This window comes from Rhea pennata, chromosome Z, assembly GCF_028389875.1.
Source record: "Rhea pennata isolate bPtePen1 chromosome Z, bPtePen1.pri, whole genome shotgun sequence".
Lineage (NCBI taxonomy): Eukaryota > Metazoa > Chordata > Aves > Rheiformes > Rheidae > Rhea > Rhea pennata.
In genome coordinates this window covers 73,372,717-73,398,758 of record NC_084702.1, presented here as the reverse complement: position 1 = coordinate 73,398,758, position 26,042 = coordinate 73,372,717, and the positions used below count along the sequence as shown (strand labels likewise).

General features: G+C 42.3%; 1 protein-coding gene across 1 annotated transcript in view; it reads left to right on the top strand.

Moving 5' to 3' along the window:
• Positions 1 to 26,042, top strand: part of CELF4 (CUGBP Elav-like family member 4) — a 709,411-nt gene that overhangs the window by 377,626 nt on the left and 305,743 nt on the right. The window contains exon 3 of the mRNA XM_062599561.1: positions 22,293 to 22,341. Within this exon, the coding sequence (XP_062455545.1) occupies positions 22,293 to 22,341 (49 nt within the window). The remainder of the gene's footprint in view (positions 1 to 22,292; positions 22,342 to 26,042) is intronic.

Below are 26,042 nucleotides of genomic sequence, written 5' to 3'. Positions count from 1 at the left end.
GGTTAAAGTGTTACCCCCTAGAAATGGCTGCATTTCAGCAACCTCATGCAGGAATTTCTGTATGATTTCAGGGTTCTGTAAAATACCACGAGACTCTTTGGGATGTGGCTGTGGGTGGGTGTGTTAGCTTGGTTGTGTCTAGATCAGTGTTTTTTGAACAGACACCAGGGAACAGAATATCCCCAAGAAAATGGCATTTCATAAGGACGGGTGAATACTGTGGAAATTATAAAGTATAGAAACATTTCTTAAGGGATTTTCAGGACTTTACCAGGCTATTCCAGAACTTCAGGCTTTATTTGCTTATGTTTTTGGTTTAATTATCTGGAGCGAAAGGACTTCTTTGCTTTGTATTTGAACAGCGACTCATCACCTGCCCTTCCTAACCTCAGCTAACAGCATTATCCCCTCCGGTCAAGTGAGACAGGGCAGTGCTCTGGTTGCTGAGGGTGCCGGGTTCAAACCCTCGTAATCATCCATGACAGCACTTGTTATAGTTCTTTTTTATGCAACTTTTTCAACCTTATCCAGCACTGAGTCTTTGGTTTTTACTCTTCACTAGTCACAGTTTTTGCCTCATTTCCCTCTTCCTTTATCAGGGGTTTTGTGTTTTGTTTTGTTTGTTTGCTTTAAACTGTTTTTTCCTAAATCTAAAACACATATGGGTCAAACTTCCAAATCCACGGTGTTATCTAAATTTGAAATAAAGCCAGAAGTATGTTACAGTCAAGTGTGAGCACGCACAGATTTCTTCTGCTCTCTTTTTCTTTGGCCCGAGAGCCGGTATTCACACACACACACACACACACACACACAGCCATTCTGAGTGTTCCTCAGAAAGAACACCCATGTCCTGTTCCTTCAACTGAATACATATCTCAAGGAGTATAAAAATTAACAAGAATACACCTTAATCCTATTCCTTCCTCACAAAGCCCTCTTCCTTCCTGTGAATCAGCAGTTCTTGACCAGTTATCTTAAAGGAGAAGTAAATAAAAGAAAGGAAAAGTAAAAAAAAAAAAAAACAAAAAAAACAAACAAACAAAAAAAAACCTTTCCCTTCTTATATAAGCTGCATACAAGCCTTCTTGTTGATATGTGGCTTAAAGTGCCGGCTATGAAAGAGCCCTAGTGATAACAAGATAACCACTGGCTTTGGTGATTCCTTGCAAGTTCTTTGTTGTGCATCCCTGGCTGGACTCAGCTACTCTCACTTTCTGCGCAGTCCGAGCTACACTAACATCCTAGACCGCAAGGTGAGGTGCCCTGGGTAATCTCTTCCCACATGAGTTATGCTTCATGAACAACTACTGGGCCCACTCCCCTTCTCTCCTCCAGCTTCTCTCCTGCCATCCTGTCTGCTATGACTGCCATTTGCTACACTACTGGGGAGGGGAGCGAAAGGAGGAATAGTCATAAGCTGTAAGATTTGATGTTTTCTGACCAAGAAGGAAAGGATAGCATCAAAACCTCCACTGGCTGGCAGAGACCTCTACTTGCTGGTTTCTGATCTGACTTGTTGGGCAAGGCGATCAGGAGGAAGGGAAGTGCAGAACAGCTTGGGAGATGCTCGCAGGAGGAAGGAGAGTGGTGGGGAGAGGCAGACTCTCCTTTGTACACTCATTATCGTTCACATTTGACTGCGCATCAGTAGTGTGCGTACTGCTCTACAAACATGAGGGGTGCAAGCTATGCACAAGTGAAGGATCACCTTGACCCTGCACTCTCACTGAGCCGGGCTGCACTGTCACTTGTGCTCAGCTGTGAGCCTGCACCAGGCTCCTCCACCATTTGCATTGCCTATGTGCAGATAGACACTCAGGGTATATCAAGGCCAAGCTACAGGGCTGTCTGTAGGACAAGCTCAACTGTGTGCGGTCTCTTTGAGCAAACTCAAACCCTTGTTCTTGTGGAATGGATTGAGAAAAGATAAGGATAACTGAGCAACAGCCAAGAGCACCAGGAGATATGCACGGTGACAACGTGAAATGCAGTGTGGCCATATTGGCCCTGACCTACCAGTTGCCTAACAGCTTGCAGTGAGAACAGAGGGCACTTGGATCACAGCACTCAGCAGGCATCAGCCAGTGTGGAGGCCTGGTTTTAGATTACATGGAAGTGCAGACACAAGCGTGATGTCCTGCCCCAACCACCTGGCTCTTGTGAAAACTTCTAATGTCATTTGATAAAGTGGTTTATGAGCAGGTCCTCCTGGGCTGGGGTGAGAGTGCTGCTCTTCTTTGGGGGGAAAGATGACCCAGCATTTCAGTAGGCTGAGAAATGCCACCATGTGAACTGAGTTAAGCCTGTCACTTTGCAGCGGGTGATGAGATTTTGTTGCCTGTGCCACAACTTAGTTGTTTTTCTCAGGAGGTAGTTTGTTGCATTATTGTTGTTCCTGCTGCTGTTGTTTTAATCTTTCACGGGAGATTATATAAAACAGCCTCTCCATGAACCAGAACACATCTCTGGGGAATATGATGACAGCATCCATATCTTAAAAAGCCATAAACTAGAGACGGGCTGTAGAAAGTAGTTGTTCCCTGTAATAAGTGCAGTATGACATCTAGGAAAGATACCCTATTGTGACAAGCTTGCACACTAGTGCAAATCCGAAAAAGTACAATTAAATCTCTGACTTTTGCCATGCTTGTTATTTGAAAGAAATTACCCTTTCTAAATTACTTCTGCAGCCAGAGCAAAGCCTCTTAACCCTTGGCATGCTGCAGTCAGTTCCTGATGCTCCTCAGCTGTGAATCTTAACCTAATTTCTCTTAAAGTCTCCATCACAGAGAGCTTCCACCAAAATAGCTTCTCCCTGCACTTTGCAGAATTTATAGCTTGGTGTACTCTGGTCCATGCAGACCCTGAGCTTGATGAGTGGAGAGGCTGCCTAGAGAAGTCTTCTTCCTCCCTGATCTCAAACAGAGATTACCTTCTGAATAATAGATAGAAAGCCTGATCGCAGGCTTTTTTTCTTTTCCCTTATGATACCCCTTTGCGTCCCCATCCTGCCCGTGACTTAGAGGCATAGACTTGCTCATGTGGAAGATCAGGCATTCTGCAGTGAGATTAGAACAATTTTCTTTATCAAGTCAAGAGAAAACCTTGAAGCTAGGGGTCTTGCAGGAACTGAGGCAAGGGGAGAGGCTAACCAGAGCTCTGTGGCAGTTCAGTCACACAGGGCAGCAATGATCTGGGACTGTATGTTTGTAAAGCATGCCACACCACGGAACAAGATGCTAGTTAGAAATAGCTGGGTTTGTACCTAAAGCAAAGAGCACTGAGCACTGTGCTATTGCTTCACCCACACTGCAAGCTGGGAAGTGGAGCAGAGGAGTATTTCCTTTCTCTGTTCCTCTGGTCATCTGCTATGTGAATTCAGGCCACTGAGCTGTAGGTACCATGGGCCACATTTAGAGAGCTGAAAGGTCACATGCATCCCTGTAGCTGTTTAGCAGAAGAACAAGGGTTGCCCAAGCATGACTGAGAGCACCTAAGGAAGGTGATGTGCAGTGTTCTGTTTAAGGCCAGCTTCTGGAAATCTCTGGGCATGATACAGTTCAGGCTTTCCTCATATGGCCTAGTGCATCTCAGTTTTCCCATCTGATCAGTGGGCAAATGATGCCAGCAGCACCTGCCCTCTGTTTGGTTTTATTAATGAACTTGGGGACCATTAAGTCAATAGATTTGGAGAAGTGTCACTATTACAACCATCTACAGCAAGGAAAAGCACATTCCCAAGCAGGGAAAGTGTGGAAGACCTAATGAACATTGAGTAGAGTACTTGCTCTACACTCACTTTGTCACTGCTGGGCAGCCTTGCCCTGACAGAGCTCCTGTCCAGCGAGGGAGGTACATCCATTCATCATTAGTCCTAATGCAAGCTTGGGAGTTTTAAAGCCAAGGCTAAATCAGACCATCTTAATTTGCAGGCTTAATGCATTGCATATTATCCATATCCTTCCTATGGGATTTATCTTGATTAAGTGCTAATTTGTAACTGGTGGTATACCCAGTGAAGTGACTGATGAGAAGGGTGCCTGGGCAGAGAGGCAGTGTTTTGGCAGAGGTGCAGACTGAAGATGGGAAGTGCTGTTCCCACCGCAGACACACAGGCAGGCAGCACATTTTACGTACATCCCCATCAGCCTAATAGGTGAGCTGTCCAGAAGGGTTTAGCTTAGGTTATTTTTCAGCTACAACGGAAGCCAGAGGTCTGCTGTGGGAGAGAGAAGCTGATTTGTAAAGGCTTTTTCCACTGTACTCAAAGAGCCTACCCCTGAGCTGTTGTATACCTGTGCAGAACACCGCCGTTCAGAAAAGGCATAGCTGCTTCAGCTAATCAAGCACACGGCGCTATTTACGGTCCCAGCTTGCATAACTTCAGTTGCATATTGAATCCCTCCTGTGCCTCCCCACAGCTGAGGGGCCTGCCCCATCCATTGCCCTGACAGCAGCCCCTGGCCAGACCCTCCCACCTTCTCACTGATTTCACCCTGTGACCACCAAGAACAAAGGTAAATGTTGAGTGGATGAGATCATTTCAGGCATCATCACAAACATGTGACCACAAAACAGCAGGAAGAGCCCATCAACCTCCTGAAAGGACTTATTTTAGACAGGCAAGCTTTTCTAAGGAGCTAAGAAGCTGTGTTTCGGGACATCTTCCTTCCGCTAACTTCCACTTCCATGAAAAACAAATCTTCCATCTCCACAAAATGCGACATATTTCAAATCAATCTTCATAAGCGTGTAGATTTTGGAGCGTCTGAGAAGAAGTGACCTTTAAGCAGAAATGGGTTCTCAACTTCTGCTATTGCAACTCTGGCATTTTGCTAAAATAAAAGCCTTTCTTTCAGCTGCTGCTTTGCTATCTGGAACTATGTCTGGTTCTATAACCGCCTCTCCCTCACAAGTCGTAAAAGCATACTGAATATACTCATTAAATGAGTCTTACACTCAGAAACATACACACCCAAGAGTCAAAATGCTTCATAACCCCATTTTACAGAAAAGTTAAAACAAAACTTTACTCGACTTTCTCTGGTACAGTAATAGGAAACCCAAGGAAGGCATCCAAAAGTCTTCATTTTTATCTTATGCCATACAGAGGTGTTCTACAATAATTATGTTTTTCATTTTGGATTTTTTTCCTGACACTGAAAATAGTGGACAGTTTCTCATCTGATGGGTACTGCTTCCTTTTACTTGGGTAACTAATGACAGCAGTTGAGGAGGAAGGGAGGTGTTGGGTACAGGGAAGTTAATTAATTTCAGGGTTTTTAATCTCTTTTCTTTTGTATCAAACCATAAAACAAAAATTCTTCGGGAGCCAGAACATGTACCTCCAGTAATCGAAAGAGAGGCAAGGATCTGACTAATAGATATTACGTTCCATTATATGGTCTTGAAGTCAATAAACATTAGGTTACCTTCATGCAGTGAAAAAAGACCAGATTTATTAAAAAATCTTATCTGGAGGGTTTGCATTTCAATAGGATGTGAATTTGCATATTTTAACAATAACCTCCCATCATTCTGTCTGATCTGTGCTCAGTTGGCCATACAGATCACTTTATCTTGAATAGATTATCACCGGTTTAATAAACCCTTCATAATATGCAGGTATAACAATGGTACTTCATTGGATAAAGGAGGTATTAAAGTTCTTTTTCTGGAAATAGGGGTGGCCCAGCTAGTGATTAACTTTATACCTCTGTACATCCCTGTGCTGAATACGCGATTGAAGGAGAGTATTCCCATTATTCACATTCAAAACGGACCGGCGCTTCAGAGCTCACGTTAACTCCTTATTGCCCGGGGCAGCTGTGCAGACATGTGAGTCCACAAAGCCAACGCTGCCCGCGGATGCTACCTTTGGCAGTGGCCGCTACCTGAGACGTCAGGGAAAGTCAACACCTTCCCCTGTGCCAAGCCCATTTCCACACACAGCGTGTAACCAGTGCTGGCCTGTTTCGTTGAGGAGGTGCCTTCCTAATGCCGGGTGGAAGTGGGGTCAATGCACTGCTTAGCAAAGGGCCAAAAAGGCTTTCAGGCAGACAGCTTAGCTACCTACACAGTTTTTATGAAAATGCTGTAATATTCTTCCTTGTCTCCCCTCCTAGGCTTTCACAGCTTCCCTGCTTCCGCTTTGCAGATGGAAGCTCGTTTTCCACTGGTTTCTCTTGTCAAGAGATGAGTCCGTCTGACAACTCCAGCACCCAGCCTTGCCCTCCCAAAATATTTGAATGGGAGCAGCACTCTCAGACTCTCTACAGGAAAAAAATTAGTTGTGGCCAAAACAAAGTGCAGGACTGGCTTTTGTCTGCTGTGGGATCTTGTTTTCATCTGCCCATGATTCAGTATTCCCAGCCACTTCTCTGAGGGGATGCAGACAGGGCAGAGGAGTGCTCATGACTTTTCATGTCCTGCAATCTTTGATTTATTCATTTTTGTTTCTTTATCAGGATTTACACCCCAGCTGGAATAAAACTGATACTCTTTTCCTTCATCTTGGCTACCCACTACAGTAGGCAACTATGAACATTAATTGCCCATACACGGCCCCCCCCCCAGGCTACTGTGGCATTTAACCCGAGCTGTTGGCCTTAATGAAAGGTAGTGTTAGCTCCGAATCAGTGCTGTGGTCACACAGCCCTGGGGTCTGGGCTGCCTCGCGTCTGACCAGCTAGGAGCACAGGAATAATGAATTTTAGGGCTGAGCGTGCATGCATGTATGAGAAACAGAGAGTATGTCACACACACTTTCCCCAAGACACGCTGGCAAGCAGCTAGAACTTTTCACACTCTCTCTCTCCTCTGTTTTCTTTTTCTCTGCTCAAGCTGTGTTCGTGCTTGCTTTTCCAAAGCTCCCATCACGAGCTCTTTGCTTCTCGAGAGCCGACATGCCGGTGTGCGCCTGACAGTGGGAGCATAGCAAAGCTAGTGAATAATTGAAAGTTATTGACCTATAATAACCTGGCATTATTGACCATAAGTGATTTAGTTAAAACACACACACGCGCGCGCACGCGCACACACACGCTCACACCGTCTCAGGTGAGAGAGCTGAAACTTGGCTTCCCTTTGTCTAGCACTGGTTCAATAGAGCTTGTCACAGAGGGGAGAGGGGCATTTTGGCCTGACGTTAATTGAAGCAACGTTTCTCATGATCCACCAGCAAAAGTCTTGTGAGGAATGAGCACTATACCTGTAGCAGCAAACAAATTGTCCTGAACCTTTACTCAAAGGTCTGTGAGCCCAAACATTTCCTGAACTACAGCAAAGTTCACAAATTTTAAACCAGGGAGGATGATTTTAATCAAGCAGCCTGACCCTGCCATGAGGCAGGCTATAGAATGAAGAATTCTCTGTCAAGACTAATAACCTGTGGTTGAACTGGAGCAAAACACTCAGGGAGAAGGGAAAACATCAAGTTTTGATGTCAGACCTCTCACTCTCCTATTATGTTTCGGTTCTGCTGAGACAGCTCTTCCCTTTCTGGTTCCTCTCAGAAGTGGAAGCGCTGACTTTAGCTTCTTTGGGGGCTTGAATTACTGGTCACTCTGCCAGAAAGCTGCTCAGGACTCACCTCCAGCCTCAAGCCCCATCCTCGGGTTGGATCTGCTGGGCCAAGCATTCCTGTGTCTGCATGAAACCTCATTGGTTTCCTGTGTTCAAATGGAGCCTTACGGAAGTGCAGATGTCTGGGCTAGTGAGCTTGGCCGGGTCAGATAAGGATCCGAATGAGTAACTGTTTAACTGAGCCAGATTTCTGAATGAGGCATGAGCCCAACCACTAGCACAGCTGCCATATGCCCCCGTAAGCTGGTTGTGTTTGAGTCAGGATCTGTATTTTGTGGCTGGCCCTTATTATGGAAAGTTTATGTCCAGCTTTTGACAGATGAAACTTTGCAGCTTGGACCCATTCCTTATTATCTGCCAGTGCTCAACAAACAGCCGTAAAGCCTGTCGTTAGCTTGTGGGTGCTGCTCTGCACATACAAAGCAAATAGGTTAGGTGTGTCTAGCTTATTCACATTGGCCTTGGGGTCAGAGAGTCGTAGATAGTCACGTGAAAGCAAGGCTCTTTTTGGTTTCACATTTGCCTAATTTGAGGCTCTTGAGAGACAGTGCAAGAACAAACCTACTAACTCTCTGTAGTACAGAAACAGCTATGAACTGGCATTTATAACACAGAAAGGCAGGAAGATCGCCAAGATGGAGAGATTCATTCCCTGGCTCCTCAAAGCTCGTGGTGGATTTTTCCTACTGACTCCAACAGTCAGTGGAACCAGCTGGAGCTCTTCACACAATCCAGGATCACTGCAGAAAGAAAATCTTTGAAGTCAAAGGTGTGATCCAGTCTGCATGCTGAAGTAACTAACTGTTGCATGCATTTTAAGTTCCTAATGAAGCAGGCTTTGCAGAGTAAACCCTTAATTTCTCCATCTAGGAAATTAGGTCTGCCTAATTTAGATGTCTAAATTTAGGCAGACAAGAGCTCCCTCTGGAGGTCTCCAAAGGAGGCTCTTTCTCTTCACTGACAAGAAAGGATGCTCATTTCAGGAAGGCAGTTTCATGAGACAACTGCAGTTTAGGTGCAGGTGAAGTCCCTGTGTTAAGTAAATAGGATCTCTCCCCAGGTTTCCATTTTTCCCTCCAGTATTAGAGATATGTCAAGGGCAGAGGACTGGCTGAAAAGAACCAATATAGTTGCTCCCTGTAGACAGGCAAGGGGCACGATAATCTAGGATATGGTGTCCCTGAAAAATTACTATGAGTGGCAGAAGAAGCACCGTGGCTGATCTGTATGTGCAAGCTGTCACTTGCTGGTGTATACTCCTGAGACCAGCCCGGCGTATCTGACTTCAGCTCTGCCTGACACCACTGCCCAAGATGGCTTCCAAACCATCCTTCCTTCCTCTCAATATAATTGACTATTATACTGGCATTATCTGTGCCTTGATACCTTGGATTTATGGACGCTCTAATAAATATAAATTCCCCTTTGCACACACCCCGTTTAATCAAAACCTTGCTGGTTTAAGCAGTCTATTTTATTAAATTACCAACCTATGAAGCCATTAACTCAATTAGAAGCAGCAGTTCTGTAGTCTTGAACAACCAAGGGGCAATATTGCAGTGGTATACGTTATACCTAGTATGGCACGTTGTAATAACACTGAGAGCTTATATAGCATTTTACAACTTTACAGTTCTGTAGGAATAATATCTAATTAATCCTCACAGTGGCACTGAATGCAGAGATTACTAACTAACCCCTTCTTCCTTGGAGGAAACTTAGTGGGGGAGGAGATGATAGGTAGCAGTCTTGTGAAAGAGTTCAGGGATGTATCTTTGCACACTCTGTGTTCACAGTAAGTCAGGTTCAGACCTTCAAGACCACTCTCTTCCCTGTGAGACACTTCCATCAAGTGACCGTTTACTCCCTTTCTGGTCTCAGTATCATAGCATGCAATGGGCTGAGCTTCTTTTAAAATCATCTTTTATTTCTTTGTGGATTGCAGAAATCTTATACCTGTTATACTGAAGCAACTTGAATAACGGCCTTTTGTAGTAGTCAGGAGTTGATATGCTGTGTTTCAAGATACTTTGGGGAATCAAACTGGCCTGGTTTGAAATGTAGTGCCAGTATGTTTCCATCATTAACCCAGCAAGTTTCATTTTTCACTGTCAGGAAAAAAACACCCACAAGTTCTCCTATGTCACCTCAGTCCTGTGGTCTGATAGCAAGTGCCAAGGGTGGTCATTCCTTCCACAGCAGCATTTCTAACTAGACCTGCAGTTTCCTCATGGGGTAACTATGATATTGCATGCCAAGATTGCAAGGATAAATAGATTCAGATTTGAACAGTATTCTATAAATGGAACAAAAATTATTGTTAGAAGTATCTTGGTGGGAAAACAGAGAACAAAGGGCTTCTTGGAGAGCAATATTCCATATTAAAAACAGACCTGTTGATCCCAAGTGATCATAACTGCTATCATGAGGGAGTATATTTCTGTTATTTATTTCCTTGCTAAATAAAGTGCTAAGTCCATCCATACAGAAGTAATGATGAAATGTTGACAGTAAGACCAAATGCTAAATGTAAGAATTTTAGTCTGAAGCCTTATGTAGGAGCGTCTGTGTTTTATCAAGGTTAATTTTTTTTTCAGTTTAATTTAACTTTCAGCAGAAAAAGTTTCTTGGGAAGCTGTAAGTATTTTTATTGGCTTTGAAAAAATACGGCAGAATTAGAGGCGATGAGAAACAGGAACTGGAATTGATTTGAAATTGAAAAAGAAAGTGACAGGTTTAGGATCAGTATCCATTATAAGCAAAGTACAGAGATGAAAGAAACAACCTGAAACAGAGAAAAGCAAATAATGCTTCTAATAAACTGTATTGCCTATTGTAAAGCTGCATCAATCAGAAATTATATCTTGAGCAATCATGTATGATACGGTAATAAAAATAGGAGAGAGATTTTGTTTCCATGTGTTCGTATACCTTGAGCTATATTTTGAGCACAAAGAATTTTCTTTTCTTCTGGAATTAAAACTGTTGTTTAAAAATCACTTGTGTCCAGAAGCTGAGAATCCATGTATGCAAGAGAATTGATGATCAAGTCTCAAAAGACAGAAACACTGGTAATGCTTTTAAGCAGATTATGTCAAGGTTGCCTTAAATATAGAGAGGTTTGTGTTGTACTCTAATTCAAAGAATGGAGGGGTAGTTTATTTAAATGAGATCATCTAAAAAGTGCATGATTAGTTTGGTAGCCATGGTTCTGCTTTCTTTTATTTCATACGTAGCAGCATCTAACTCAAAATGTGGGAAGTGAACATTCAGTCTAGCCCAAATTTTCAAACACACTCAGCACCTAGCAGACCAGAATTTTTTAATTATCTCTCTGTATATCTGAGAACAGTCTGCGTTTGAAACAGAAGATTCCTTAAATAGTGTGATTTCTTGCTTGATTTCCCTCTCTGTGTTTTTTTATTCTCAATGTCACATCTTGAAAATATTTCTCTTCCGTGATTTTGGAGTGATGCTGCCAGAAAGCAGCAAGCCTTGTTCTTCTCTGTGATGGTTCAAACATGTCAACCTCACTTATATGTGCTCCTGATCCACGCGGAAGAATCAGACCCTGGGAGTTCAGACACATACTGTAAAAAGGTTAATGGGTAATACTGCCTGAAAGTTTATGGCTGAACTTCTGGTGGCTCTGATCAACGCTCTGTCTTTAATCAAATGCCACAGCACAAGAAAGAGGAGGAGGGAGGAAAATGCTGTCGAATGAGTTGTTTCTTCTTGATGAAGCCTCTCTGCTTTGTTTCTTCCAGCATTATCCAAGCTGAACATGCTATGCAAGCAAGGTAGGGGTTTGAGGTAGCAACCAAGTGAAACGCCAGTGGGGGCGAGGGAGAAGGGAGTAAATAACTTTGAGCTATCAGCTGTGATGCCAGAGGTGGCTTGCTGATTCCGGCCACTAACAGATGTGGACAGGTGAACCTTTACACCAAATCAATCATCATATTTATTCTAATTGTATCGTAATAGTCCCCTAGGAGCTCAGTTCAAATGAGCTTGACATTATTAAAATTTTAATGCCCAGTTTTCATAGCTGAATGAATATTTAAAGGGTATGTCCCAGGCTTAAGTTATGATGATGAAGAAATTAATGGAATGTCTTGTTTAATGCTTTGGTACATGTTGATGAAAAAAAAAAAAAAAAAAAAAAAAAAGAATGGTTGTTCAGGGAGAAAAAGAAAGAAAGGCAATGTTTGAATGTTTGAACATAATTAGATAGAGGAGGAAAGCATCAGTGATGCATTAGGATCAGGCATAGCTCTTGTTGGACAGTCCTCAGCAGAGAGGAAATATTTTATCATTCGGCAGGGGGAAAGGAGGGTGCAGTCAGAGACTAGACAAGAACCAGCCCCACGTGAATGACAGATCAGAAGCGAATCCCGGGGAGTCTCAGACCACATCTCTGCATGGTGGAATGAGATTGCGAGTCTTTGCCGGCTGGAAGAGATGCAGGAAACCACATTTGTTACCCAACCAGGGTGTTTGTTTGTTTTAAGTACCCAGATCAACTCTGAAAGATGGCATAATTAATCAGCGATACTCATCAGTCTAGTAATTATGCTATAGATAATTGTCAAAATATAGAACCAGATGATACCAGTTATACATCGATAGGGGTGAGGGGAAGCTCCTCTCAAGTCAGAGGGCTTGATTCTGAACAAGCTGAAACCAACATGGGGGACTGTGTTGACTTTGGAGGAGTTATGTCAAGTTACTCCTGCTGAAGATGCAGGCCTACATGCCTTGGGGCAGGATCTGGCCCAAGGTTTGTTTTAAACTGGAATTTTCAAAGATTGAAGGGTTTTGTTAAAAAAGAAGAAGAAGAAGAAGAAGAAGAAGAAGAAGAAGAAAGAAATCCATGCTTTTCCCAATTAGAGAAGCATTTGGGAAGCTAAGGATTTTTGTTTTCTCTTCTTTTTTGGAGGCTGTGCTAATGTTTTCAGGGATCCTGTTTGTGCTCACTCTTTCATTATAAGGAACAGAGCTGACATTAAACACTCTCCAATATGTATTTCTGTGCTGTGAAAGTGGACTGAAGCAAAAACTAATGCCCTCTCTAAGCCCTTCCATAGAAGATTTCCCTTAAAAGGTCCCTGTCAAGATTAAGATAGTCTTACTCTTTCCCCGAGTCTTTCCTTGTTCATTTATTGGTTTGTTTGTTTGTTTGTTTCTCATTTTTGCCAGCTCCTTCAGTAACTGCAGCCCTGATCTAGTCCATAGCTAATGGGGTTATCTCTAGACAAGGTTTTCACACATCTGATTTGAGGTGTGATTTCAAATCAGTTTAGACGAATGAATGGAGAAGGTGGCATAGTTCTCGGGGGTGGTGGGGGAGTTGTGTGTGGTTTTTGTTGTGTTTTTTGTTTGTTTGTTTGTTTGTTTTGCCTTCTTGAACAAGGCTTATTTCATGTTATCTCAAAGTAAGTACACCATACCTGTACATTGATGCAATTGAAGGGATGATACAGCTGTACCATGATAGCAGCATCCTGTGTGAGAGAAGCCCCTGTACTTCAGAAATGCCATAGCTTCCCATGTGGAATAAGTTTGAAAGTCTAGCATTGCTGGGGTGCAAGATAGAGGTAATAAACTGTGAGCTTCCATCCTGCAGCAAACATACTCCATAGATCAACTTCACCCTTAGAAGAGGGGAAAGTAAGGTAGGAAGAAGAGAGTGAGAACATGTTCCTCTTGAAAGCAGGACCAATACTGGAGCAGCATCACTTTGATACCAAGAAAATCACTGCTTGCAATTTTAATGCTATAATACCCTCCTTCAGTTCCTGGGGATACTGTGGTTGAGTTCAGGCCTTGAGGCTTCTTGCACATCTGTACCAGTGAGAGAGCTTTAGTTTCATGATTCTAGAGGTGGGTGAAAGCAGCTAGTTAATTTACACTGCTTACTCGGTTGTTTGTTGAAAGGCACAGCCATGGAAAGCATTTCTCCATGGGCAGAAATGCTAGCTGTGGTTCTTATCTTTGTATCCAGGCATACAAAGCCACAAGCACAGAAGGTCTAATCTTCTTGGGTGGATGATGGCCAAGCTCCTTTTGAACTCAAAGCACCAAAGTCAATGGGAGTTTGGCCTTGCCTAAAGTCGGTAAAGTCAAGCCAAGCAACCATCAGTGGTAAAAGCAACATTTGGGTCGTACTTCAGAAGAAGAGATAAAGCTTAGAAAATGATGAATACAGCAGGAAAGTGCCAACAGCCAGAGGTTATTGGCTCAAGATAAGAAAATGACTAGAACATCTGTTCCTCTCTAAGTGAGGGGGCAGAGGTTATGTCTATAATGCCTTGAGCAGAACACCTGTCTCCCTGGCCTGCTTGCCTGTCCCACTCACGTCCACTCTGGCCTCTGGCCTCTGTGAAGTGGACCCAACATACACAAAATCATGACATGCCCCATATGGAGCTAACACCCTATCCTCTCCCCTTCTTTGCACTTCCTCTCCAAAGTAGCTAGTGAGCAGATTCAAAAGAGCAACCTGGATGAGTACCAGCTGCAGGCAGTGTTGGTGCACACCTGGTGAAACTCAGAGCAGATCAACATGAGAAGTAGCTATGAGATAACCCAAATAAACGTTCTGTGCTAAGCACGCTTTATATTAACCAGTTCAGGCACAGATAACTCTACAACCACAACTACCTGACTGCATGTTACAAAGCTCTAGGTACAAAGGGTCTAGGACACTTTGTACCTACTCACGTCACTCATTAAGTTCTATGTTGTCACTTTGATTCTATTATTTGTTAGCCATGCTGGCCATTTAAGGTTATTTTAGTTGTATCTGTATGGGCTACTTTCACATGTATGATTGAACTGGTTATCTACCCTGAAGGAGTATGGCTTGCTTGGGATCACAAGATCTAGGCTAAGAGAAAGTATGATTACTCTCTACTGAATGTCTGCAAAGTTGGCTAATAGAAAATGCCAGGGATAGAGAAGAACTATTTTAGATAAAAGGTGATTTGGGCACATTTAAAATTTGATATACATTATTTTGGAATAAACTCAAACAGATGAATAACAGAAGAGATTGTAGAAAAACTTACTCCTAGTTGTATGAGGGAAGTAGAGAAAAAAGAGTATCAGAAGACCTATCTAGTTTTGTTTGAGAATTTGATACATTTATGAGCAGAACTTCGTATCATGATTCCTTGCGGTAGCAACAAGAAACTGGATTTAATGAGTCAAGTATCCCTTCCAGACTTGCACCTCCTTGCTGTCAGGATCTTTAGATAAATAGGTTTTTATATATAACTTAGCATCACCAAAGGACCAATCCTGGCACTCTTTGCATTCCCACTGAATGCCCAGGGACTTCTCACATGTGCAAAGGGTTTAGGAACTACAGACACATTTCCAAAGCTAAAAGTGCCTCCAAGTTCCTCCTTGTCAGTGTACACTTAGCTGTGTGCTTACTCCGTAAGTAGGCTTCCAGTAGCCCCCCTCCTTTCTAAAGAAAGTAAGACCAAGTGCACAAGCCATGCAAGAGCCTTGAATACAAATACATGCCCATCTGGATGAGCAGGGAATCAGTACCCTAGGGCATACTCTGTGTGTTGTGACACATCGTAGCAGGTGAATGTAGATCTAGCCACCATCATTTATAACGTGCGACTGCGCAGAGCTCTAGACAGATCTCCTACTTGGCTCTCTTGCAAGCAGATTTGCATATGAAACAGTACTTATAAGTAAGTTATAAATACTCAAAAAACAAACAGTGCTTTTTCTCTTGCTCCAGAAAATAAGGCTTTGTTGTTCCAAGCATCCTGTTTTGTTCCTGTTGTTGGAACCTGAAATGTGCCGAGCTCTGTGCTCCCCTACAAAGTGCTGAGATCTGTCAGCCCTTTAACCCTTCCCCACTTCATTTAGAAACCTGAGGCACTGTGAAGCTGAAACCCACAGGTTCAACTTCTCCAAGAACAAAACGAAGGGTTCGTGGTATTTCAAAGGCTTTATTTTGTTATTAATAAGATCGGCAGTTTCTTCAGACTTGAGCCAAAACTGTTTTGCAGAGAGGAAGTTTTGGATTACAAGCCACAGGCTTCTCTGCATGAACCTGAACTGAACTTAAGGCCCCTCTAGGTTCATCTATATACATAAGACAAGTGGAAAGATGAATCGATAGTTAGATGGATGGATTATAATGTGTTTTATATGATATATAGAAAATACTCTCGGAGTGCAGGGATGGCCGGTAGCAATCATTCTCAGGGGTAGGCACCAGAGCATTGACTGATTTGTAAAGGTCAGACCCTTCAAGATATTTTTGCCATATCTCATACCTTCCCATTTTAGGTCTTCTCATCCATTTGAGTGCATGTCTATGCCACACATCACATCAGGGGAGAAGACAGTCTCTGCAAGGCAAATAAAGGCTGGGATAGAGTCATTTCAGATGCAATTCATTACCCCTAAGGCAAGCCAATGTGTTTGTGGGGGGGGGAGAAATGTTTCCTCTGCCTGCTTTTTCATTAATCCAACATGTTTTGTATCAATTTGCATTGCCAACATGCAAGTATGCTTGTGGATTCACATGGCAATTGATGCAACCACGTCACTTACCTCTATTCACAGAATCACAGAATCGGTAAGGTTGGAAGGGACCTCTGGAGATCATCTAGTCCAACCTCCCTGCTCAAGCAGGGTCACCTAGAGCATGGTAGACAGGGTTGCATCCAAGCGGGCCTTGAAGATCCCCAGAGGAGGAGACTCCACAACCTCTCTGGGCAACCTGTGCCAGGGCTCCGTCACTCTCACAGGGAAGAAATTCCCTCTCACGGTCAGGCAGAACTTCCTGTGCTTCAGTTTCTGCCCATTGCCTCTTGTCCTGTCACATGGGACAACTGAAAAGAGTTTGTCCCCATCCCCCTGACACCCTCCCTTCAGGTACTTGTACACACTGATCAGATCCCCCCTCAGTCTTCTCTTCCCCAGGCTAAACAGGCCCAGCTCTCGCAGCCGTTCCTTGTAGGGCAGGTGCTCCAGCCCTCTGATCATCTTTGTAGCCCTACGCTGGACTCTCTCCAGTAGCTCCATGTCTCTCTTGTACTGGAGAGCCCAGAACCGGGCTTTGATATACTTTGATATACGAATAGAGAAGACTAGCTGTGTAGCTCAGATATGTTGAAGCAGCTTTCATGATTCTGTAACTTTCATTGAAATTTCCCTGAGCTGAGGATCTGGGCCCTGAGTTTATTTCTTTCTTCAGAGAGGAGATTGCTTTGGATTCACTCTCCTGGCTATCTAGTTTAGATCACTGTAATTCAATTATGTCACTCAGAATCAGGTATAGAGTGATTTACTTGAACTTTGCAATTACACACACACAATTCAATTGTAGGTGATTTTCTTGGCCTTTCCAACTTTGACACTAATATACTTTGCATTTCCTTAGGGCCTTCAATCAAACTAGATTTTGCTCAATGCTTTAAAATTTATGACCCACTCCTACCAGCACACATTCATGCCAATACCTTTACTCACATAAGTAGCTGTCCTGATTTCAGTGGGATTGCTACTGTGTATAAGGCAGACCCACAAATGGTTAGCAGGAGTGGTAAAGTGAAATTCCTCTTTGTGGGTTCTTTTGTTTTGTTTTGTGTTTTTGAACTGCACAGACAAACCTTTCCAACTGAAGAAAGAGGAATAACTGTATTTTTCTGGAACTTTAAGGGCAGTTGCTTAACTCCCTTTGGCTCTGATTATCATCCATGCTATGCCATGAGATCACTAAGAACTACATGGCATTTTCAGGAAGTGAGCTGTCCTGGGATAAGGTTTTCTTCCATGGGACAACCCAAAATCTACTAGCTGCACAGATGCAGTAATCTTCATTTTATAGAAGATAAAGCTAAGAAAGAAACAGATACAATATGTCCAGATTCGTGCAGAAAGCCAGCATATAGCTGGAAATAGACCTTGTTGGAGGTATACACCTTGGCATTCTCCACCTTACCAGAGCGGCTCTTCGGAAACACCGGACAATGAAGAACTTTTTGATCGCAGCTTTTAACTTAAAGCCTTAATCAAAACACCTTGATTGCTTCTTAGGGAATGATGAAATTTCTTAAGCCTTGTAAGAAGGGAGGGAAAGCTCTCTTATTTTTATTAGATAGGTGGATGATCATTGTAGTCATTCTCCATAGTCTCACACATCATACAAGCTCTAGAATCCCTTTTTGTCAACTGCAGTGACTTCTTCCTTAAGCATAACCAGCAGATTAGCTCCAACACAGCTGAATGAAATCTCTTCTGCCTTGGACATCATCTTCTTTACCTTACATTCTTTACGTTAGTGCTGCTGCAGTGATCCTCAGTAGCCCCTTTCTCTTTTCACTTTTCCTTCATATCTCAGATCTCATTTGAAGCTATTCAGGACAAGTCTTTTTTTTTCTTTTTTCTTTTTTTTTTTTTCTTTTCTTTTTTTTTTTTTTAATCGTCTACATTTGTCCATTCTCAAGCGTGGTCAAGCCTTGATCCTGACTAGAAGATCCAGGCATACCCATAACTAATGAAAGAGTGAGTGAGACAAGAAAGGAAAGGATAATAGGAACAGTGAGAAAAAGAAAGATGGAGACAGTGAGAAATCAGCTGTCTCTGTTTTCTGCCCTTCTTTCCCAAGTGATCCTTCTATCTACTCTAAATTAATTTCAAAGCCAGAGGGAGCAGAAGAAGGTTGGTGGGGGAGAAAACAGCAACCTTAGGAGGGGAAAAAAAATCATGATGCAGAAAAGCATCTGTCCCTTGTCTAATTCCTGAAGTGGCCTGTAGCTGATGGTGCTGAGAAAAATACAGCAGCAAGCTCTGACATTTCATTTCTGCAGAGAATTGAAAAAGGGCTTGCTGTAATTCATCGCTTCTTGTAACTCAAACCCTTTCTGACAGGAGTACCTGCGCTGTCTTTTAACAGTGGCACCACGGTAGCTGTAATTGGACATGAAAAATGATGTCGCATTTCTAGTTGCAGGGAGGATTGGGCTGGGGGTAGGTGGGGCAAGTGGCAACCTGACATGGGAAGATGGCATTTGGCATTATTTGAATGGGTTGGTTTTAGGCGAAAATGGGAAAAGCCAAAATGAAATGTTTGAAGGGTAACAAGTAGGATCTTGCCCAAAGTGTGCAAAAGTTAGTAAAGGTGGCTTTCCAGAGAGATAAAGGTGTAAAGGATCAACAAAAATGAGAAGTGTTGCACATGTCAAGTTTTAATTCCTTCATCAACCTAGCAGCTCCTGGCATTTGTGCAAAAAAAAGACCTATAACTCTCCCTCATGCAATGGGGCCAAGTCACAGCTGCAGTGGTACACAGTGCCATATTAAAGATATGTAAAACACTGCTGCCTCAGACGCTATTCCGAGGACTGCAGTTTGCAGTGCAACCTCCTTGTTTCTCTGCAGTAGAACCCTGACAATCCCCAGCTGCAGAATAAGCAGAGAGCTCGGAGTTGTGCAGCCCTCCGAGTTCCCTCCTCTCTAAGCAGGTATTTCCCCAGACTGGGGAACGTACATCTTTCTGCCATTTTGTATCTCCCTACTCTGCACTTCCCTGCTCCCTGTGCTGGCTCCTTGCTCCCAGAGTCTTTCCATAAGGAAAAAAAAATAAAATTCTATAGATGGAGAGAGGAAACTTAACTATTTCCCTCTCAATGTTTCTCCCTGTAATTGGTGTCTTTCATGTCAAGATGATCTCAATTTGTATTATGGGCTCCGTGCATGCAGTACTTTCTCTTTGGTCTATAAAGAAATTGTCAAGTTTATAAATCATAGTGTACATTAAATTATACTAGCCTTTTACTTATTAATTTCCTTAGCTTTTTCTTCCTATGTTCTGTTCTTTCCCTTTCTTACAGTTTCCTTTCTTTTCCTCCCTCATGCCCCAGCCCCCAAAACAGATGACCCACATGTTAGTTTCTTTTGATTTTGTTAAAGGGCCTGATGCTTTCCTCTGCCTTTCTGCAAACTGATCAGATCTAGCTCTTCACGAGTGGGATGTGCTCTTTCTAGCTTTTCCAAGGGTTGGATCCAAAGTTTACTCAACTTCAGTGGGGATATTCACCTTGCCTTTAGCAGGCTTCAGATCAGCTCCTAAACTGGTAAATGTATGGAGTGTTTTGCATTGCAAGGCTGTGTCCATTCTGGACTCCAGACATTGCCTTTCAGGGCTGTATGCAGCACACCTCCTGCAGATTCCTAGCTACTGGGACTGTCTCTCCTTATTAACTGTTTGGGACACAGGTTCTAGCTGTTTGTAGTGAGCAGCAGGGACTTTTCACCCTCCTCTGACCATCAGTGTTCAACTAGCTGGAGTGCCCACATTAGGATCTCATAATGTAAAGACTGAGTGCAGCTGTCAAAAGTTAACAGCTCTTGAGTCAGATGATGGTGCATGGATGGTGTCAGCACCAGCCTGCTGTAAAGTCAAACAGAGCAGTGGTTGAACACCTGGGGGAAATTACAACACAGTAAATGAGTGCATCTGATTCCAATATTCTGGGCATGGGAACCAAGATGGGATTTGTTTTACCTAACTAATTCTAACCTTACTGTGTAGACTAACCATGATCAGTGGAGAGGAGAAGGCACTGCAGAGTGTCACTCATCCCATTCATCTCAGACACCAATCTTAGGATTACACATTTTAGACAGCTGGAGTTATATGATATAGATCACCTCCTCCTCATGAGAAACAGCTCTTTAAATGCAACAACTGGCTGCTCACACATAGTTACATGAGATCTATGGCTAGATGTCCATCCTGCCAAATACATTGCCATGGGCTGTGCGAATATTTGTGATACTTGCATGTGAGCCACAGATCTTTACATTAGCATAAACAGGGGCTGATACAAGGTGTAATATCCACCAATGGCAGGTTCTCTTACTGGCCTTAGCCAACAAACTGTCTTAGTTTGTTGGATGAAACAGGAGTATAGGAGAGAAGAATCTGGTCAGCAGTGTCTGGAGCCATTGAGCTCCAAGACAGAAGATTAAAGGAAGAGATCTTTTTCTCTCGGAGTATGAATCTACCTGTAATCAGCTTATGGCTAAGTACATTTTCATCTCTGCACAACAATGCAGCAGGATCTGATAGACCCTCCGTCATCCTAACCTACTTGTCAGGCAGTTTGATAACTTTTTATTACTAAACATGTGTGCAGAGCAATTAGAATAAATCTAGATGATTATGAAATAGTTTCCAAAAAAAAAAAAAAGCCTTGCTGACTAACTATGATTAGTAGCTACAAATAAGTAAGGAGGGGATAGAATCACCTCTATTGCTTTCCAAGGTAACAGAAAGACTGGAGAAGCACGGAGATGTTAAAAACTACTAGTAAAATGTTTTGAGTACTCAATAGACAGTACTAACTAGATATGGGGCATGCCAACTAAAAACCCTGCAAGTCTTTCATTAAAAATCTAGCTGATCTAACTCTAATATTTCCAGTGTTTGCACATATTATGTGTAGGGGAAACAGCTTTGTGTGGACTGTGCTTTTCATTTGCCCTCTACCTTTTAACATACTGAACAGAAATTTCATATCTGAAGCTTTCCAAACTTTGGAAAAGCTGAGATCCAGGCTTCCAGACATATCCCTTTCTTAACTGTTACACGTTCTTGCCTGATTATACTAGAATGTGAATGCCATGTAAATGCCATAAAAATCACCTTGAATATTATCTATCTGTTCAGTGTGGTGTTTTTTTCACCTTTGCTTCACCAGTAGCTCTATCTGAGGTCTGCCCACAGACTTACAGGGAATTACAGGACAGCATTTGAAACCAGTATATGCTGGTATAGCACAGCACCCTCTGCCTCAGGCTCTAAAAAAGTTTTAGAGAGGCTCTAACAGGTGGCTCTGTAGCAAAGGAAAAGTTGTTTAAAGAGATGGGGAGAAAAGATGATGATTCAGATCACCTGTGTTGTGTTAGGCATTACCAGTCAAGATAATCAGGGACATCTGCTGCTCCCTCTCCTGGGAGAGAGTAGCTCCGGAGACAGTTATAGTCCCCAGTGCGTTTGTTATAGAGACAGAGGGACAAAAGCCAGTCAGAGGATATAAATCCTCTTCACAGCATAATGGCAAGGTTTTGATGTTTGCTTATGTTCTGGTGTGGAAAAAAAGAAAAACTCGAAAAAGCAACAGAGGGAGAGATTTTTGATCCTCCTCCTCATCCAGCACCCCTTGAGCCAGAACTCTTGTGGTATGTGAACAAACCAAGTCCAAGTCCTGTTCCCCAGATACAAATCACTTTTCCCTCTTAATTTCACCATGCCAGTCTCAAGAAAACTTTTCAATTAAAATTTCACTGAACCCAATGTTCTGACAAAGCATTTCTGTTTTAACACAGTAGTGTTAGCAGAGGAAAGTATTAGAAATTTTAAAAGTTATGTTTAAAATTTCATGATCTGTGTGAAAAGAGTTAGGTCCCTCACCCAGTGCGATTCAACAGAGCCTCTGTCTAGTAAATGAGGTGACACTGATTTACCTCAGACCAAGAAGTTGCTTTAGTGCCCTGTGTTATGTGATCACGTCCTTGCTTGCTGATTGTTTTTCCTCTCATGGAATAAACCCTACTGCTAACTTAGCTGCATTGCATAAAAAAAAATTAAAAAAAAACAACATCTGAATATGAATGCTTGATTCCGCTGTTAATTGTGTGTGTCTCTTTTCTTTTTCTTACAGATGAACAGACCAATCCAGGTGAAACCAGCGGACAGCGAAAGCCGAGGAGGTAGTTGACTGCATTGCTTTCAGCCATAGTGCTAAGTATAATTGTTGTCTCTGGCTTCTCTCAGGCAATGTGCTGATCAATTAGTAACGTAATCACTGCCAAAGAAATTCCCTCTGCAGCAAAGATTCTCTTTATTAAATCTCCTTTACTTCGTCTCGCTTTCCTCATATTCAATTATTATTTGATTTTAAAAGGCAGGCAGGTGCCAGCAATTGCCTGGGAAACAAATAACTGCCTCGTTAAGAAGTGAAGCATCAGGCAGTGACTTAACAAAGTTTAACGGTAGTGACAGCATCATAGGTTTTTCAGACGTGCGTTAGGCTGAGCTGCAGCGGTGTTTAATTTGGGTAGGATAAAGCAAGTATCTTACATTTTTCTGACTATGTTGTTTCTGCTTGAACTGAAGTAATTCTGCTTTTGGAAGAAGTAAATTTTGCAATAGCAGATTTTTCTGCATGAGCTTTTATCTAGATAAACCTGTTGTGGAAGCTGAAGACTTCTCAGTCCAAGGGAGTTATTCAGAATTTGCACAGGTGTAGCTGACATCGAGATCAGGCCTTGTGCTTTTCCATCCTGTGTGGTGGATCTGGAAGCCTTTGCTCAGTGACCATTCAACAGATTGACAGCAATAAGGTGTTTCCTGTGAAAAGATTTTTACTAGAACTGATTTGATGGTACTTTGCCATACTTCTCAAATAGGAGTAGGAGCCTGTTTGTCAGATCAAGTTTGGAGCTCACTGAGATAAATGTGAGGTGGTCAGTTATGGAGGACGAGTTATCATTCTGTTTTTCTGATACCTCTGTGTGTGTGTGTGTGTGTGTACACATATGTGTGTGTAAAATATATATATATATAAAATATATGTACATATGTATATAATGACATGGAACTTCCTCTCCAGCCTTATCTCTTTGATTGAAACAAAAAAGAGAGGCTTTTGTCCATATACTCAGTAAAAACACTAGTGCTTGTATGTCATATAAGTGTAGGAGCAGATTTTGTCATTTAATAATGATTTTGCTCTTAAATGTGTGAAAACTCTCTAATTTCCACTCATAGACTCTAAGACATAGACTCTTTCTCATTTATATGACTATTATTTTTGTGTTGGCGTTAGTGGAAATCCCCAGCAACAACTACTTAAAAGGAGTAAAGTGCCTCCCAGACAAAAGGCACTGAAATTGTGTTCTTTTTCAGTTGGAAGGTTTGGATTCCAGAGGCTTTGACTGCATCAGTGTGAGGCTGAAACTCTCCAGTGACTCAAGTCATTGGAGGACTTTGTACATAGTTTGTAGTTAAAGGGTTGGTGTTACGGATGGTGAAACCAGCAGGTTGACAGAGGTTTTATAAGGAAGGGCTGTGGTACAGTGCAATTGCAGATTAGAGGAAGAACTGAACACTGGAGAAATGCCAGAAAACTCGGAGATAAATATTGTGCTTTTGGAATCCCTGTAAAGTAAATTCAGGGGAACTGGGCCAGTGGTGTGCAGAAAGTGTTTGACAGGCCCTACAATGGCAAGTACCAAGGGCCGCAGCACCTTTCTAACCTGCAGCAAAGGCACGTCGCATCACGCAGCATCATCCGGTGGTTTTTGGCAGAACCAGATCAATTTACCCACTTTCCCTTCCTATATGTGAGTAGGAGTGGGTAAGCCATGGGCAGTTGTCAGTGGATGATCTCCTTGGGGAAAAGGGAAAGGCTCAGCTGCCTAGGCAAATGAGGGGACATTACGCACATTCCAGTAGAGCTCATGCAGACAGCGAGAGTGAAGGGAGGGTCTTTTGTCTATTTAATTAGACATACCAAAAAATAATAATTAGTCTGGCCAATTTGCTTAGTGTGCCTACAGGCTGTGTAGCTCCCAATCACTCTTTTTTTTTTTTTTTTTTTTTTTTTTAATGCAAATCACTAATAGAGAACACATGCCTGGCTTTCTGGAAAGGATTTTCAGGCTCCTTTGCTAAAAGAAACTGCTTTCAGGAGGGGTAGTTTGAACTGTAAAGGGCTCTAGGGGCTATTTCATTCCATGTTGCCTATCGTACCACTGTTTCCCTCTCCACTGCATTTTAGCTAATTATCCCCCCAGCACACCCAAGCCTCTTCTTTTGTCACCCGTTCCCCTTCTGTATTCCTGCTATTGGTGATGAACATAACGCAGGGGCCAAGCTGGTGTGTTCATCATTGGCGTGAAAGGCACGTTGTCCTAATTCCCCACTGACGAGCTGCTTATGGGCTGGAGATGTTTCAGGGCAGCATGACTCAAGGGCAACTGTGGGAGAGAAGAACAATTGGCACCCAAGGGAGGCATTGTATGAAAACTTGCCTTCAAGAGCCCACCAGTTAAAGCAGGCATGGCAAGCAGAATGCTAAAAAGGAGGCAGTGTATCTTAGGAGCACATCAAAAGATTTCATTATGGCTGCAAGATAAAGGTCAGCTTCAACAACAAAGAAACTTAAGTTGTAGCTTATTATACGCAGTCCATATATCAGGATGGGATGTGAGAGGAAAAGGGGGCTTGGGAGATTAAGCAGCTCTTTGTACAGCAAAAGTCTTCAACCTCCGTGGTGTCCACACTCTGAGTATGACCCTTTCTTTTGGCTCACAGGGGATGTTTGTGCCAGGTCAAAGTATGGAAGAGACAATACAGTGCTGTTGAACAGCTGAGTAGTCTGCAAGAAGGTTTTTACTGTAAATGGTCAGTGGTGTTCCTGTGGAAGTGAAGTTGTGTTTTAAAGAGGGACAAACATGCATATTTGCTAAAACATGAATCCTGGACTTTTCCCAGAAGCTTCTCCCAGAACCTGAAGCTGATGGGAATCCAGAATTTACTCAAAAAAAAAAAAAATCAGCATTTTTTTCTCGTGACTGGAGTCTGGGTTTTCACGATCTTTAAACTCTCCTGTGTCTTGATTCTCAGCTGAACCAAAAGTGGGAGTGTCAGCACTTATTCTGTGTGTGAGCAAATTTACACAATTAGGCAATCTAGATTTAGAGAAGACTTTAAAATGTTGCTTGGAATAAATTACACTTTACCCAGCAAAGTGGAAATTCTGAGTACTCTTCATTAGTTTTGCTGTTTTTATTATTTTGTTTGTTAATCCCCATATTGGACTAGGAGCAGGACAAAGAGTGCAATCCTTTTCAATAAAAACTAGCATTATTTACATTTGTGTATTCTCACAGGAACTAGAAATGAATGTATTTTCAGTACATTTCTCTTGGGAAGCAGTCTAAATTAATGGAAAAATTTAGTATCTTGCATTCTTGTCTATTTGTGTGTATGTGTTTTTGTGAGTATATTCAAACAACAAAATGCTATATTGGGGTATTCTTTCTATCAAATGCTTCATGAAGATCCAAATACCTCAGGGAAAGTCTAGAATCCTCTGCTGTTTTATAGATATTTTATCAGTGATAGAATTGATAGAACATGCTAAAAATACAAAAAGAACAATTTTATTAAAAAATCATGGTGAAACTCTAGCTCTATTACAGGTACTTTCAAAACTTTCATTGACCTTTGTGTTATCCAAATTGTAGCTCTACCTCATAGAAACAACTTTGCCATAGATTAGGTGGCCCAGTATGTTTCTAGGGATGTAAGCTATAATTCCACATAGAATTTGAAATATAAAGCAAAAATCCCAATTAAATTGATATTATTTTCGTCTTGTTGACTTTTCTTGGTTCCTTGTGCC